This window comes from Fusarium vanettenii, assembly GCF_000151355.1.
Source record: "Fusarium vanettenii 77-13-4 chromosome 9 genomic scaffold NECHAsca_6_chr9_2_0, whole genome shotgun sequence".
In the NCBI taxonomy this organism is placed as follows: domain Eukaryota; kingdom Fungi; phylum Ascomycota; class Sordariomycetes; order Hypocreales; family Nectriaceae; genus Fusarium; species Fusarium vanettenii.
In genome coordinates, this window is record NW_003315877.1 from 723,658 (window position 1) to 737,377 (window position 13,720).

Here is a 13,720-nt window from a genome sequence, read left to right on the forward strand (position 1 = left end):
CACAGATATGGTGTTGCAGCCGCTCCATAGAAATAGCATCTGTAGATCCATGTTAATCTCTGCAGAGGTTATTCAATGGGGCTGTTGGAACGTGACGAGATGGCGGTTATTATCTAAACATGTGACAATCTTGAGAGTGGTTTGCTAATCATTAGGAAGAAGAGAGGTACATTATAGACTTGATTCTGTGTCTTATTGTGACAGTCTTATGATTGTTCTTGGACTTCTCAGACACCGTTTTGTAGATAAACATGTAAACATCCTCCTAAGCAAGTATATCGAGACCATCCTGTTGCTCTCTTCATCGCAGTCTATTGGGAGCTGGCTAGTGCGAAGGCTCACGCAGTCTCTGGCGATCGCGCCAATGTCGGTAGAGAATTGGAGTAGAAGGTCTGAGGCCAGCTCGACCATCTTGATGCGACCGTTGACTCGGTGCGCATCGTCCATCGAGGGGACTGCCTGCGTCCCCGTCTTGGAGAAAGCCAGGATCCGGAGGCGTGCAAGGGCAATGATCAGCGTCTTGTTGTACTGCTCAATTCGAGCAGTTTCGCATTGGTCGTAGTTGAGTATGCCCCGTCGGATTGCCAGCTTCATGGTCAGGCCTTCGTCCAGCTGGACATACTTCTGGTTGATTGTGGCAAAGTTGCCATCTCGCCAGAGGAAACCAACATCGTACGTTCCGATATTGAGATGGATGCTCAGAAGCGCCGTGGCGCCTCGCGCACGAGCTGGGTCCATCTGGTCGGCCTGCCCCCTCTTTCGCTTCATAGGGGTGACAGGAAGGTTGTCGTTCAGCTTGCCAACAGGGACAGATACCTGCTCCTTCTTCTTGTCGGGGAGTGTTGGCAGTGGGACGAAGTCATGAGCGGATGTCCATCTGTTGAAGACTTCCTCGAAAAATTGGGGTTTGAACATCTCCGTGATGCTCACAGCCGTGGTACTATTGCTAGGTCTCATGGTAGCCCAGCGCTCTAGGAGATCGTAAGGGGACTCTTTCTCGCGGTCCGACAGATCTGCGGCGGTCATAATCTCCTTTCCCGCCCCCAACCATGTTCTCGACTTGACTGTTGGCGGGGTTAACGAGAGGCATCAGGTCTTGGTTCTTGCGGAGGATGTGATCAGTTGTACGGGCTGAGAGAATGAAGAGTGTTTTGGCGAGCTTTGGCGATTAATGGAGTATGTAGATAAGAGATATTCTTAGGGAAAGAGTAGTCTTACCTAAGGGAAGTCAGGTAATTAGGTAGGCATTCTCTGAGCGCTTCCAAAGCAAACGGTTGATTATTGAAACCATGTACTCCTTTCACGGGTCGATGGTGAATAGAGATAATACGGCAACCACGGCATCCGTTTGTAAGAAGGGGGAGAAGTTGGCCGACAACACCCTAGAGCTCGTGTGGCCAAAAGGTCGAGGCCGTGATTCACAGTCAAACATGACTGATTTCACTCATGTCACCAATTGCATTACCCTGATGAATTCTGTCTGGGTTATTTCTTTTCAATGAGCTAGATAGCTGGACGGGGATGGTTGGGTTCCCGTCTGCAATACTCCCGAGGCGTCATGTCGAGAGTGTCCTGTTGAAAAGACTCATGGAAGGGCGTACAGGCTGACAAGAGTTCGATAATATCTTAGAATAATGTATTCTTGATGACAGCGACCACATCAAGGAGTTTGAGGACTGGGAGACAGACTGTGCAAGCAGGGAGCAACAACTGACATGACAAAAAATGGGAGGTGTCATGATGAAGGTCTGCTGTCATGAGTTCACGGACAAAGCACAGTTTAGGCAATATACCAAGGCATTCATCATCTGCAAAGACATTGTAGATTGCTGAAATCTAAAGCACCAAGCCTATCCAATGGCTCTCGCTCATGACATGGCTGCGAAGTGATCCGTCAAGATACCCGAAACACAATCCTTTTATATCCAGCTCCAATCCGTCCAACCCCCAATTTTTATCCCTGTTACATACACCCCAATTAACCAACCCCTTAAAACTTGCCCTTGAGCAGGTTCGAAATCATCTCCCGGCCAGTAATGCGCGTCGTGTGCCACAGAGTAGGAAAGTCGAGGGTGCTCGAAAGGCCGTCGGCGAAGCCAAAGAAGAGCATGGGTGGAATCCAGCCGCGGGCGTACTCGAGCGCGAAGCAGCTCTCGGGCATCTTGTACTGCTTCACGTCGCCACGGCGGAGGTGGTGGATGCTGCCGGGAGGATACACCTCGGGCTCGTAGGAACCGGGCACGTAGGCGAGCTGGGTGCCGCTGAGGATGTGGAAGTAGTCGTCGGCCGTGTGGCGGCCCGTGTGGCCCTCTGTGCCGATCGCGGTGCCTGAGTTTGTTAGTCAGGGGTTTCTTCTAGGTAGATCAGGGGAACAAACCAAAGACAATGAGGTACTCGGTCACACTGGCGTGGATAATGTACATGGCGCCCATGGCACCGCCAGCGTTGTTAAACACCCACTCCTCATTGAGGTTGATATGCGCAGGAGTCTTCTCGTTGAGCTCGGTAACGATGTACTCCACCACGGCCCTGGTGTTGCTGCCGTGCTCAGCCAGCGCGCGCTTCGACAAGTCGTCCAGGTGCTCCAGATCAAAGATGTAGAACTTGTCGAGGTTCTGCTCCAGCACGTAGAAAACCGACGCCAGGAGGGCGGTCAGGAGGCCGAGGATGCCCAGGAGCCGGCTGATGCCGGACTGAGGTTGCGTCTTGGGCATGGCGAATACAAGGGAGAGAACGAGTCCACGGGGAGAGAACCTTCAGAGGAGATCACCACGGCTCAATTGACTTTACCAGACACGTTGGAGATGAGGGATCGAAATGCGCCGTCTCTTCCAAAACAAGGGGATTTTAGGACGGGACCTTGCAGCTCCGATAGCCAATCTGCCGCGTCTCACCGCTCGGCGGCCGTGCTTCCCGCGTCCCGGAATGAGCCCATTCGCCCTGCCCCGGACCCTCCGCATTCCGAGTGATAATTCTCCGCTCTCGGTTGTGTCCCGGTCCTTGGCGCAATACGCTATACAGCCTCCTCGTTTTCGTATTTGTATAGCGTATTCGCTGTCTATCGAAATGCGCCTGGTCAGGAACTGGTTCTATTGGTCTACCTGTGCTGCCCGTCAAACAAAGACATCATCTTTCTTTTTCCTCTTCACCGCATACATTGCCTCGCGTTCTGTTGCACCCCTTCGCACATTATGACCATTGATTGGTAATAGACGAATCAACCGAACAAACATAAACTCCTATTTCCGTAACCACCCCTGCAAACATGTCCCGTTTGAGTCCGTCTTGATATTGCTACACATGGTAAACTCCTTCACTGCCGTTTCATCCTGCTTAGTCCATATCCGAATCACCCATGACCTCCGTACGGTCAGCGTCATCGGCGTCGTCGTCAGCCCGTTCATCATCCTCGTGGAGAACTGTCTGGTCTTCGACATCATCCATAGTGACATCGCCCATCGTGACATCTCCTGCTGTCATGTCCCCTACTGTGATATCCCCCACAGTGGCATCTCCCACTGTAATATCACCGAGCGTCATGTCACCAAGAGTCACATCACCATTGGCATCGCCGTTGGTGCCGTCATGTTTGTCATCCTCGTGATCGTCCTTGTCATCATCGTCAGGCTTCTTTGGCCTGGGTCGCTTGATGGTAGGAATCACTCCGAGCTCTGCTGATCGAGGGGCCCAACGAGACAGACGTCGTGTTGATCGCCTCAAAGCGGCGGCATAGGCGCTGACTTCCTCGCCGAAATCATCCTCCTCCTTGGATAGGAGGCACAGCCCTCCCACACCCTTCTCGCGGAACGGTCCTGGCGCCTTGTCTCCGTAGACCAAGTTTTGAGGAGCTGAATTGTCATCGTCGCTGTCTTCGAAAGGGTCATCCACCTCTTGAAGTCGTCGATATGCTCGGAAGATTGCACCATCCTTGCGCCTCGACTTGCGACTCTTGTGATGTTGGCGGCGGAGACCACGATCAAGGATATACTCGACCCTTTGGCTTCGATTTCGTTCCACTGCTAGCTGGTGTGCTGTCGGCGGACGAGGCTTTCGAGCGACAACTCCTTCATTGACGTGATGCGCCGGTGACGAGCCTTCGAATATCTGGTACTTGAGTGGGGCACCTCTCCGGCCAGAGTTAAGGGCGCGACCTAGTGCTCGAGGTGGTGGCGTTGACCTGGTACTATCCATATCAGATTCGTGCTTCGAAGGTCTGATACGTGGAAGTATCGCAGGTCCATCGTCGGCAAACGACGGTCGCATTTTGCCTCGCTTGGTTTCTCTCTCGTTGAGATATGCCTGATCCATCTCCAGGATCTTGGCTCGCATTTTCTGCTTGGCCCGGCCAAACTCCATCTCTTCCTCCGTGTCTACGTTCTCCTTTGCCTGTTCAGCGGGCGTCATTTGTGTTAGGCGAGGCACGCCTTGGTTTGCGACATCCAGACCGTAATCAACACCTGGGCCGAAAGGGTTTTCGTCGCAACCCTCCTCTGTAAAGTCGGACTCAAGGTAGAACCACATAAGCCAAAGAAAGGCCTTTGCTCGTGACTCACTAGAGTAGTGAGTCTTCATGATGAGGTCATGGAATTCGCGTTGGCGGGGAAAATGTAGCTCAGCGACCTTCTGTGCTGTGTTGCACATGACGAAGATGAGGTTAACAGGGTTTGTGCGAGGGATGTCTCTTTGCTTGATTTTATCAAGCGTCCCAGGCTCGTCGCGATCCTCCGCACCGCCCTTTAGAATTGACTTGAGGCGAGGCGCATCCTGGAGTTGCTTATAGGCATGGGGATCCTGGTGGGCCTGGAGGGAGGGAATGGCGTGGTAGGTACGGAGCTGGGCTCTCATCTCGGGGAAGACTGGAGGCGAGTTAGTATGGTGAAAGTATAGGTGGTGGTGCATCACTCACAGTTGAGAGTCGTGTTCATGCGGCCCATGTTGACGAGGAGGCAGACCATGGCCATACCCTTGGCGGCTTCTCTATCACTAAGGAGCTTGTCGCGAAGGACCTTGCTGGTCTTGGAGCTCCGGGACATCGTATCGATGTAAAGATCGGCAAAGTTCTGTTTACCGAGGCGCTCCGGTTCGTACGAGTTCGTAAAGACGGCTTGCTCATTGTCAAAAACGGCCTTGAGGAAGTCGTATTGGATATCGGCTCTCCACAGAGGCTCGCCATCTTCCTTCTTCAAATGGCGAATCTTGCCAATTTGTGGTTGATTGCCAGCATCCTTATTTTGCGATCCTTTTCCCTTGGAGCGTGAGGACTTTTCTTGCGGTTCAGGAGTGGCATTGGCCATCTGCGTGTCGTCATCCTCAGTCATTGCGCGAGACACAAAGGACTTGCTCTCTGGATGAGCAGGGGAGCTTGGAGCCTCCATCTCCGACGTGGCGGCGAGGGAGGCAGGTGATGCTGCCATGGTGGATGAGGTGAGGTGGTCGATGATGGGGAGAAAAGTGGTGGTGGTAGATGAGGCTGAAGGGAGTCTCGTTGGGGCTAACGTCGCATCGCGAACGGGAATTTGTTGTTGGTGAAATAGTCGACGATGTAGAAAAGGCGAGGTTCGTCGATAAATGAATCGTCGATTGCGCGTCGAGGGCGTTTGCGAGGTGAGGGCGATTGTGATTATGCTCGGGCAAGGTTTTCAGCCCTTGATGTGGTGAGAAGGAGAAGCGAAGTTGGCAGCTCCTGTCCTCGGGCCTCGCCTTAGTTAGCACCACGGATGCGCCTGCCTCTGCCACAGCGAGCGCTGAAGCGCGTCAGGACCACCGCGGTGATTCACTAAAGCTCGTGTGGCTGGTGACTGGGTCCCTGTGGCTTAACCTTCTGGTGCCTGCAGGTGCCAATGCACTTGTGGCGCATGAAGGCCCGTGCTGGTCGCTGCAACAGCCAAGCTAGCCTAGGCCAGTCGCTCTCTGTCGTGTTTTCCTTAACGGGGAGCCCGTTCACCCTCAACTTTACTTGAGCAAGCAACGTCAACAAAGCCCACGAACAAGGGAGCAACTGGCCTCACAACGGCCTTGGCCTGGATTAAGAGGATACTAACCAACAGGTACACTACATGAGAGTGCGTCTGGCAGTTTTATTGTTTCGAGCCGACTGTCTGGACTGTCCTCGGGAGTATCACGGTCGCTATCAGATCCACGATCAAGCTTGTTGAACCACCCGCGCAAGACACTCCAAGCTTTCCTGCTTGTGCCAATCTCCATCCTACCTCACCATGGCCACTCCTGTCAAGACGACCACCATCGGCGGCCCTCCTATGATAGACAGCCCCGGAACTTGGCGTCACCCGCGACTGGATGAAATCACCAGGCGACGCAATGCGACCACCTTTTCTGAGAAGAATGTGCGCCAAATAGCCTACAATGTTATCGCACTGCTAGGCTTTTGGTCCGCGCAGCTTCTCGCTAGGCTAAACATTGGTTCTAAAGCGTTGGTTGCCTGACAACTCCCTGGCTTGACTGTAGCTGACTTCAACCTCCAGCGTTCCCACCTCCTTCAGGATATACCTGAGCTGGGCGTGGTTCATTCTCCAGCTCATCCCATTCATCAATATCGGCATCGCGTGCCTCCCCTTGATCCGACCGAAAGACGATCTCTCCGACATCCCCCTCACAGCCGCTCAGCGCTCCCTGCTGGGCCTCGAGCCTTCCTCGGCCGCGCCGACTCCCGATGCTCAGTTTAGTACACCGCCTCGATACTCGCGCACGCCCTCCATAGCTGGCTCTGTTGGAAGTCGGGGAAGCTACGCTAGCTCACCTCTCTCTGGTCGGGGTAGCCCTGCCCTTCAGGGGTCTACCGGCTCACCACTGGGAAGCCCTCTTTTCCAGAAGAGTGTGAACTTTGGAAATGGGAGGAGGTCTTCTATCGGATCTGCGAGTCCATTTGGAGCCAGCTCCACAGCCATTCCGTTCTCTGACCCTACCTCTCCTAGCCCGTCAGGAGGTAAGCGAACGAGTGTTGGACTGAACAGCAAGTGGCTGTATGAGAAGGGTCGACGATCGTCGGGTAATGCCTGGAACCTTTAAAGAGGGTTATATAATGATGAGAGCAGGGAAGCATCTACAAATGCTACGTGAGAAGGAAGGATTGTTGCATGTACTACATCGGAGCCTGGACTTGGCAGTCGCATTGACTGACGGCGTTGTGTATACGATCAATGGAAATATGGCATTCATGAAATTGTTTATTTATAAATCATTAGCCATGGAGCGCCTGTGACCTTAAGAGTACCGAGGACAGTAGAAGACTGGAGCAGGTATCAAAGGAATGGTCGACATGATGTTTGGGCCTCCAAATTGGAACGAAGGTCGGGAGATACTGCACAATAGAGAAGAGGGTGAACCCCCTTAATTACCTTGTAGTTCTTGGTCAACTCTGACCTTCAGTTCCAATCGTCACAACTGGCCGGCCTGTGAAGGCATGTGCGGCTACTCTGGTTGGTATGTCCTCTGCTTCCTCTATGGGTATCAAAGTCAAGGGGCTGAGAACCCCATGTTCAACAACAGCAGCCATCATGTCCCTGACCTCGTCCATGCTGCAGAAAATAGTTCCCTTGACTATGATCTCCCTAAAGATGAGGTTCATTGGATCAAATTTGAAGCCCCCCTCAGGGAAGCCAACAACCACACAGACTCCCCTTGGTTGTAGACGTTGTGCTGCCCAATCGTTTGCAGCATCATCACCAGTACAGACGATGGCAGCATTCAAACCTAGGCCATCTGTAAAGTCTGAGATCTTTTGGACTGTATCTTTGTCGTTGGAGTTGACGATGAGATCGGGTTTGAGATGAGCTGGAACTTCTGAGGCGAGCTTCAGACCGATTTCGTGCTTGTCGACGGCCACTACACGGTAGCCTTGGGCTTTTGCAAATTGCACACCTAAGACGCCGAGACCGCCTACGCCGAGACCGCCTACGCCGAGACCGCCTACGCCGATAATTACTACTGATTGCCCCTTTTGTAGGTCTGCCTGGTTAATGGCGTGCCAGACGGTTGCCTGGGGTTGTTAGCATAATGACTTGGATCTCAGTGAAGTGAACTTACACCGGCACACATTAAAGGGGCGGCTTGTTCAAAAGACACTTCATCGGGCAAGTGAACAACAGCATCGTGTGAAGCAGTCATGTACTCGGCAAATCCACCGTTGGCCCGGGTGATGCCACACATGGTCCTGTTTTCGCAGAAACGAGGATCCAGCGATTTGATGGTCTTCTTGGCCCACGTACAGCCCGTGCAAGCATCGCATGGCTTCTGAAAGTTGGTGACACCCACTCGATCTCCTACACGCCAACTGTCTGGAACATCGGACCCGAGACTGACTATTGTGCCCGCTGGTTCGTGAGAGCCGATAAAGGGCAGCGGTTCTTGGCTTATGCCATGGTATACCATGAGATCTGTGTGGCAGAAGCCAGAGGCGGAAACGCGGATCAGAACTTCGCCTGGACCTGGGGTTGGGACTGCGACATTGTCGTGAAGCTGATAGTCTTTGTTGTACTATTATCTATGAATTGGATATCAAGAACCCAGCGATGAGTAGCTTACCTCTACCAATCTCAACGCCTTCATTGTCTCTGCGATTGGGGACGATTTCGACATTTTGGATATGATGTCAAATGATCAATGAGGGAGATACACAGCATCCATCGTTTCAGCAGCAGCAGTGATGGTTTGCAATGCGCTGACTTCTTATATCACAAGCCAAGAGGCGAGGTGATGCGGCGCATGACTGGGCACCTCGACTTTAGCAATTATGACGAAATGGCACATTAGTGCTCACGCTGACGGATGACAGGTGATAGCTTATTCAGGACTGAGTTCTGTGAAGGAACCGCATTTGGCAATATTGGCAGAGGATGGATTGCTTATTCTTCGTAGTGTATAAGCCATCCTTGTACGGGTTCATGGTGCGCTTACAATCATACGAGAGTCCCCAATATCGCCCAGCTGCTCGATTTTAATACGCATGTTTCTATGTCTACTTAGGCTGCAGATAGCCAAGCTTTGGGAGGCATAGTATGCAGCTTGCTCAGCCCCGCGCAACAACTGAGACATACCTCTACCACCCTCTTACAACCTCACGATATGCCCATCTTTTTCGTTCTCATAGACATTTGTAAGCGTACCAATATGAGGTAGAATCTCCACAGAGAACTCATCGCCTCCCTTTAGCGAATCCTTGGGAGTCCTTCCCATTCCTACGCCAGCAGGGGTTCCAGTGATGATGACGGTTCCGGGGGGCAGTGTTGTGCTCTGCGATAGCCAGCTGACGATTTGGGGGATGCTGAAGATCAGATCGCTGAAGCCTGGTTAGCAATGCATGTCATCTTGGCGCTGGGGGAACTTACTCGATACCGCTTTCTTGGACGACCTCGTTGTTCTTGATGCCCCGCAGGTAAAGCTTGGAAGGATCAGGAATCGAAGACTTGAGGGCAAGTGTAGGGCCTTCAGATAGTTAGTTAGGTTCTAATTTCTTGTCAAAAGAACTCACCCAGAGGGCAGGCCCCGTCAAAGCTCTTGGAAAAGGACCATTGGGACTGGTTAAGCTGCTGGGTACGGCTAGACACGTCGTTGGCAGCAGTATATCCGAGGACATAGTCTAGAGCATCCGCCTCACTGACATTCTTGGCTGCCTTGCCAATGACCACAGCCAGCTCTGCTTCGTAGTCGCCAGTGTTGTCAACCTGGGTGATACTGGGGATGATCCCCCGAGCTGGCCAGGGATCAAGTATGGTTGTGCTGGGTTTCCTGCGAAAATATCAGCTCTGATGAGAGAGTCATTAAGGCATCACGTACATGAAAACTGTTGGGATTGTTGGAGGTTCAACGCCAACCTCGGCGGCATGTTTCCGATACTGAGATGAGGCAATTAACTCACGACTTCAACAACCTCAAGCAAGCTAGGAATACCTACGTTCAGACCAATGCATCGAACAGTGCCAACCTCGCTTTGAGCAAGGGGTGAAAGCACACGCTCAATGGTCTCAGTGGCGCCAGTTGAGTCTCCAGGCGCCAGAACAGAAGAGCCTGACCAAACATTCACGGCAACCTCACGCCCCTTACGCAGCGCAGCGCCGACATCAATGTCCTTGTCTGCGGGCTGACCGATAAGGATCTTGGAAGGATTAGATTTGGGCACGAAGCGCACGAGGCCTGATAGTGTTAGAAGGCGATGGTTACTATAAGGGGAGACTCACGCTGGAGAGCTGCTGCTGCCATGGTCAAGGTCTGTGATATCAACTCTAAAGGTCTCTAAGAGAAAAATAGTCCAAGATACGGGGACTGCAAGCTCTTAAATGACGAAATCTAGATATGCATGGGTCAGTTGTAATAAGCGCCCTGTAGTAATGCCGGTTTCGGCACCACTTACACCGACAATCGGAATGCGGGGCCGGGAATGCGGGGGACGTTTCGGGGGTGGTCGGCATCGAGTCTCGGGCCACCAGATCAGCGCTGTTTCAAACCGTATAACAAGATTGGCTTCGGAATTATAGACTAATTAGATTAGTTGCGCGTCCTCCCGTGCTTCTCTGGGGTCCGAGATACTCCTTGTGCTGACCAATTGGCTTCCATATGTCTTCCGTATATCCAGGTTATTGCACCCGGCGAGAAGTCCATCCAAGAGCTCCGGCTATGTATATCCCGAGGTTGACGTTGATCACTCCTCAGCCAACTTCTCTCTTTCATCTCAACTTCAACTGAAACGATACCATTGTCATTTACCATCACCACGAGTCTAACAACAGTCATGGCATCTCAATCGTCCTCGTCCAAGGATGCCCGCAGCTTCCGTGAACATCTGCCGGATCTCACCATCCCCCGCTTTACAACCATGCAGAAGCAAGATGTGTACGAATACGCCAAAGCGTTCAAAGAGGATAAGCAACCACCATGGCTTCATGCTCTATACTGCCACTGGTTGAAGCTATTCAAAGAACCTTTCAAGGGGGTCACCAATGACGGTGAGTGACAGCTTTGATAGCATGTCATGTCGACTAACATCATCCAGGCAATGTTCGACATGGACTATTTGACCTACAAGATGATGGTATCTTGATCAAGGATATCGTCCATGCCACGAACGAGCTCGTCCAACTTCTGGATGAAAAACAGCGTCAAAAGACATGCTACCACATTGACTCGCCCGAATGGCGCACTTGGTCCAATCCCGAGTTTCTTCTCAGCGACAAGGGCATTCGGCTCGATGAAGTCTCCTCTGAGCAACGCACCGCAGTCATGCGGGTTTTGGAACTGACCCTTTCCCCTGAGGGATACCAAAAGGCATTGGGAGCTATGCGCATCAACGGCTTCCTGGGTGAACTTGTGAAGACCCCTGTCATCATGAATGAATGGTCTTACAACTTTGTCCTCTTTGGTGAACCTAATACTGAGAAACCCTGGGGCTTCTCATTCTATGGCCACCATCTCTGTCTCAATATCCTTCTCTACAAAACTCAGATTGTCGTCTCACCCTGGTTCACTGGAGCGGAGCCCAATCTCATCGACGAAGGCCCATACAAGGGAACGCGTATCCTACAGACTGAAGAGCGCCTGGGACTGGAATTGATGACCAATCTTTCGGCTGAGAAGAAGGAGAAAGCGCAGATCTTCACGCTCATGAAGGATCCCAAGATGCCCGAGGGACGTTGGAATCACGATGATCAAAGACACCTCTGCGGAGCATACCGGGACAATCGCATCGTGCCTTACGAAGGGATTCTAGTCAGCGATATGACACCAGCGCAACAGGATATTATCCTGGCCATCAGCAAGGAGTACCTTCTCTACCTCCCACAAAAAGCACGCCAGAACCGACTCGACCAGATCAAGTCATGGTTCCACGAAACCTACTTCTGCTGGATTGGGGGCTGGGAAGAGCATGACCCATTCTACTATCGGATTCAGAGCCCTGTGGTCATCATAGAATTTGACCACCACTCGGGGGTTTTCCTCACCAACGAGGAGCCGGCCAAGTTCCACATCCACACCCTGCTAAGGACGCCAAATGGAGGCGACTACGGCATGGCCCTTCGACCTTTGATGTCTCAGGTGAAGCAGGAGTTTGTGTGGAAAGGATAAGTGATCAGTTTCTTGTGAGAAGCTTAGTTCGTAAAGTGGTTTGAGCGGTTTTCGTTGCAAGTGTAAATGTTTCCGGGCAATAACAGTATGAGTATTTGATCAGCAGACATTAGTGATTAATGCAACACCTGTCATCTAATGCTGAGTCCGAGAAAACACCGCTCCAGAAATCCAAGAGGATTTGAATCCATCCAATAATATTAACCCAGTGACCCCGTCACACTCCAAACCCAAGAGAAACCTGACACCCGTTGGTCGTCGGAGCGGAGGCGAAAGCGGCCTGTGATTGAAGAGGAAGGTTGTCGAGCAGTCTAAGGTACGGGAGAAGGTGACCAGGCAGAGCCATCATCGTCGGAGAATATGGGGAAGAACAAGCTGCCTTCTCTTCACTTGTACGTTAGCCTTGGGGTAGAAAACATGTGGAATAGGAGATATCCTACCATGGTACCGACTCAGATGGGACTTAACCCTTTCTCCCAACGTAGGGAGAATCAAAGTGAAGGCGAAGGCCCAAAATACCAAAGAAAAGCGGCCAACGCAAAAAAAGGGGGGAGCCCCGGAAACCAGACGGCACAACCTCTAAGAAGAGGAGGAGGAGGAGGAGGAGAAGAGCCGGCGAAGGAACCGGCAGCGGCGGCGGCGGGTGACAGTGGGCGAGGAGCCCGGGGGGGAGACGATAGGGGCCGCATCGGAGGCAGGCGGCGGCGTGGAGGAGGAGGAGGTGGTGGTGGTGGCGACGGCCAGAGAAGGCCAAGGGCCAGGAGTAATAAACTCCCCCTTGACGGGGGAGTCCTTCTCCGCCCAAACAAGCTCCTTCTCTTCGGCGACCCCTCCTGGAAGACCTAGCTCCTTAGGAGCTAGGTACTCTTTCAGGAGGGCCAACAGTCGGTCGAGGTTGGGGGGCGGGGGGAGCATCTTCGCGACTGTTGATGTTGAGGAGGAACAGAACGACGGGCCAAATTGGGAAAAGAATCCGGGTTTGTGGGAACGATGGAAGGGACACGTGATTCAAACATTAAATGGAAGTAGAGAACTGTTGGGGAAGGAGCGGTTCGTCGAGGAAGGAATGGTTTGTCGAGGAGAGAACGGTTTGTCGAGGAAGGAGCGAGGGCAAAACGACACACAACTGGAAAGAACCAAATACAATCCCACGCAGGGATCAAAAACACAGGAACACTGTGTGAACTGTCTAAATTCTTGATTGCAGGAGGAGAGATAATGAGCATACTCTTTAGACACAGTGCTGAGTCGCCGAGTACTACCATGTTGTCTTGATGCAGTCTGAACACATTTCCTCCGGTATTAAGTGAAAACGTGGTCGACATACTTCCATATCAACACGGGATCTGAAGATGACTGGGCACGAGGGCTGTAATGTACTGAAACAACGGATCTAATTGTGTCGAAGACTGGGACCAATCGATGGTCCTGTGCCTTGCGAAGAGAAATCGTTCTACTGAAGGCTTTGTAAACAACATTGATCTCCTACTAAGCGTATCTATACGTTTGTCAATGATCAAGATCCAGATGTATGTACACATAAGATTATGATCATTGTTTTATGATCATTTATAGGCACGCACCGTTGAGTGTTCTTACCTAAGGTGACCTCTCTCACTCAGAAGTCTGGGCCAAGGAGACAACA

At 52.0% G+C, this 13,720-nt stretch overlaps 8 protein-coding genes across 8 annotated transcripts; 2 read left to right on the forward strand and 6 right to left on the reverse strand.

Annotated features, from left to right (window-relative positions):
- Positions 1–72: 72 nt before the first annotated feature.
- NECHADRAFT_84746 (uncharacterized protein) lies at positions 73–1,026 on the reverse strand (the record flags this gene model as incomplete). The annotated part of the gene is made up of 2 exons (XM_003050376.1): positions 73–144; positions 343–1,026. 2 exons carry the CDS (start codon positions 1,024–1,026, stop codon positions 73–75), a joined length of 756 nt encoding a protein of 251 aa, XP_003050422.1.
- Positions 1,027–1,808: 782 nt separating this feature from the next.
- On the reverse strand, positions 1,809–2,804 carry NECHADRAFT_71809 (uncharacterized protein). The gene is made up of 2 exons (XM_003050377.1): positions 2,378–2,804; positions 1,809–2,328 (listed from the first exon to the last, which is right to left on the reverse strand). The coding sequence occupies exons 1-2, from the start codon at positions 2,712–2,714 to the stop codon at positions 1,991–1,993; spliced, it is 675 nt and encodes a 224-aa protein (XP_003050423.1). The 5' UTR covers positions 2,715–2,804; the 3' UTR covers positions 1,809–1,990.
- Positions 2,805–3,333: 529 nt separating this feature from the next.
- Positions 3,334–5,414, reverse strand: NECHADRAFT_49227 (uncharacterized protein; the record flags this gene model as incomplete). Its single annotated transcript, XM_003050378.1, has 2 exons — positions 3,334–4,856; positions 4,907–5,414. 2 exons carry the CDS (start codon positions 5,412–5,414, stop codon positions 3,334–3,336), a joined length of 2,031 nt encoding a protein of 676 aa, XP_003050424.1.
- Positions 5,415–6,215: 801 nt separating this feature from the next.
- On the forward strand, positions 6,216–7,026 carry NECHADRAFT_84749 (uncharacterized protein; the record flags this gene model as incomplete). Its single annotated transcript, XM_003049993.1, has 2 exons — positions 6,216–6,388; positions 6,483–7,026. 2 exons carry the CDS (start codon positions 6,216–6,218, stop codon positions 7,024–7,026), a joined length of 717 nt encoding a protein of 238 aa, XP_003050039.1.
- A 343-nt stretch (positions 7,027–7,369) lies between these two features.
- On the reverse strand, positions 7,370–8,595 carry NECHADRAFT_49206 (uncharacterized protein; the record flags this gene model as incomplete). The annotated part of the gene is made up of 3 exons (XM_003050379.1): positions 7,370–7,996; positions 8,044–8,493; positions 8,542–8,595. The coding sequence occupies 3 exons, from the start codon at positions 8,593–8,595 to the stop codon at positions 7,370–7,372; spliced, it is 1,131 nt and encodes a 376-aa protein (XP_003050425.1).
- A 353-nt stretch (positions 8,596–8,948) lies between these two features.
- NECHADRAFT_105299 (uncharacterized protein) lies at positions 8,949–10,215 on the reverse strand (the record flags this gene model as incomplete). Its single annotated transcript, XM_003050380.1, has 6 exons — positions 8,949–9,295; positions 9,345–9,441; positions 9,488–9,744; positions 9,793–9,851; positions 9,911–10,149; positions 10,194–10,215. The coding sequence occupies 6 exons, from the start codon at positions 10,213–10,215 to the stop codon at positions 9,067–9,069; spliced, it is 903 nt and encodes a 300-aa protein (XP_003050426.1). The 3' UTR covers positions 8,949–9,066.
- A 529-nt stretch (positions 10,216–10,744) lies between these two features.
- Positions 10,745–12,075, forward strand: NECHADRAFT_49265 (uncharacterized protein; the record flags this gene model as incomplete). Its single annotated transcript, XM_003049994.1, has 2 exons — positions 10,745–10,958; positions 11,006–12,075. 2 exons carry the CDS (start codon positions 10,745–10,747, stop codon positions 12,073–12,075), a joined length of 1,284 nt encoding a protein of 427 aa, XP_003050040.1.
- Positions 12,076–12,654: 579 nt separating this feature from the next.
- On the reverse strand, positions 12,655–12,990 carry NECHADRAFT_84753 (uncharacterized protein; the record flags this gene model as incomplete). The annotated part of the gene is made up of 1 exon (XM_003050381.1): positions 12,655–12,990. One exon carries the CDS (start codon positions 12,988–12,990, stop codon positions 12,655–12,657), a length of 336 nt encoding a protein of 111 aa, XP_003050427.1.
- Positions 12,991–13,720: the final 730 nt, after the last annotated feature.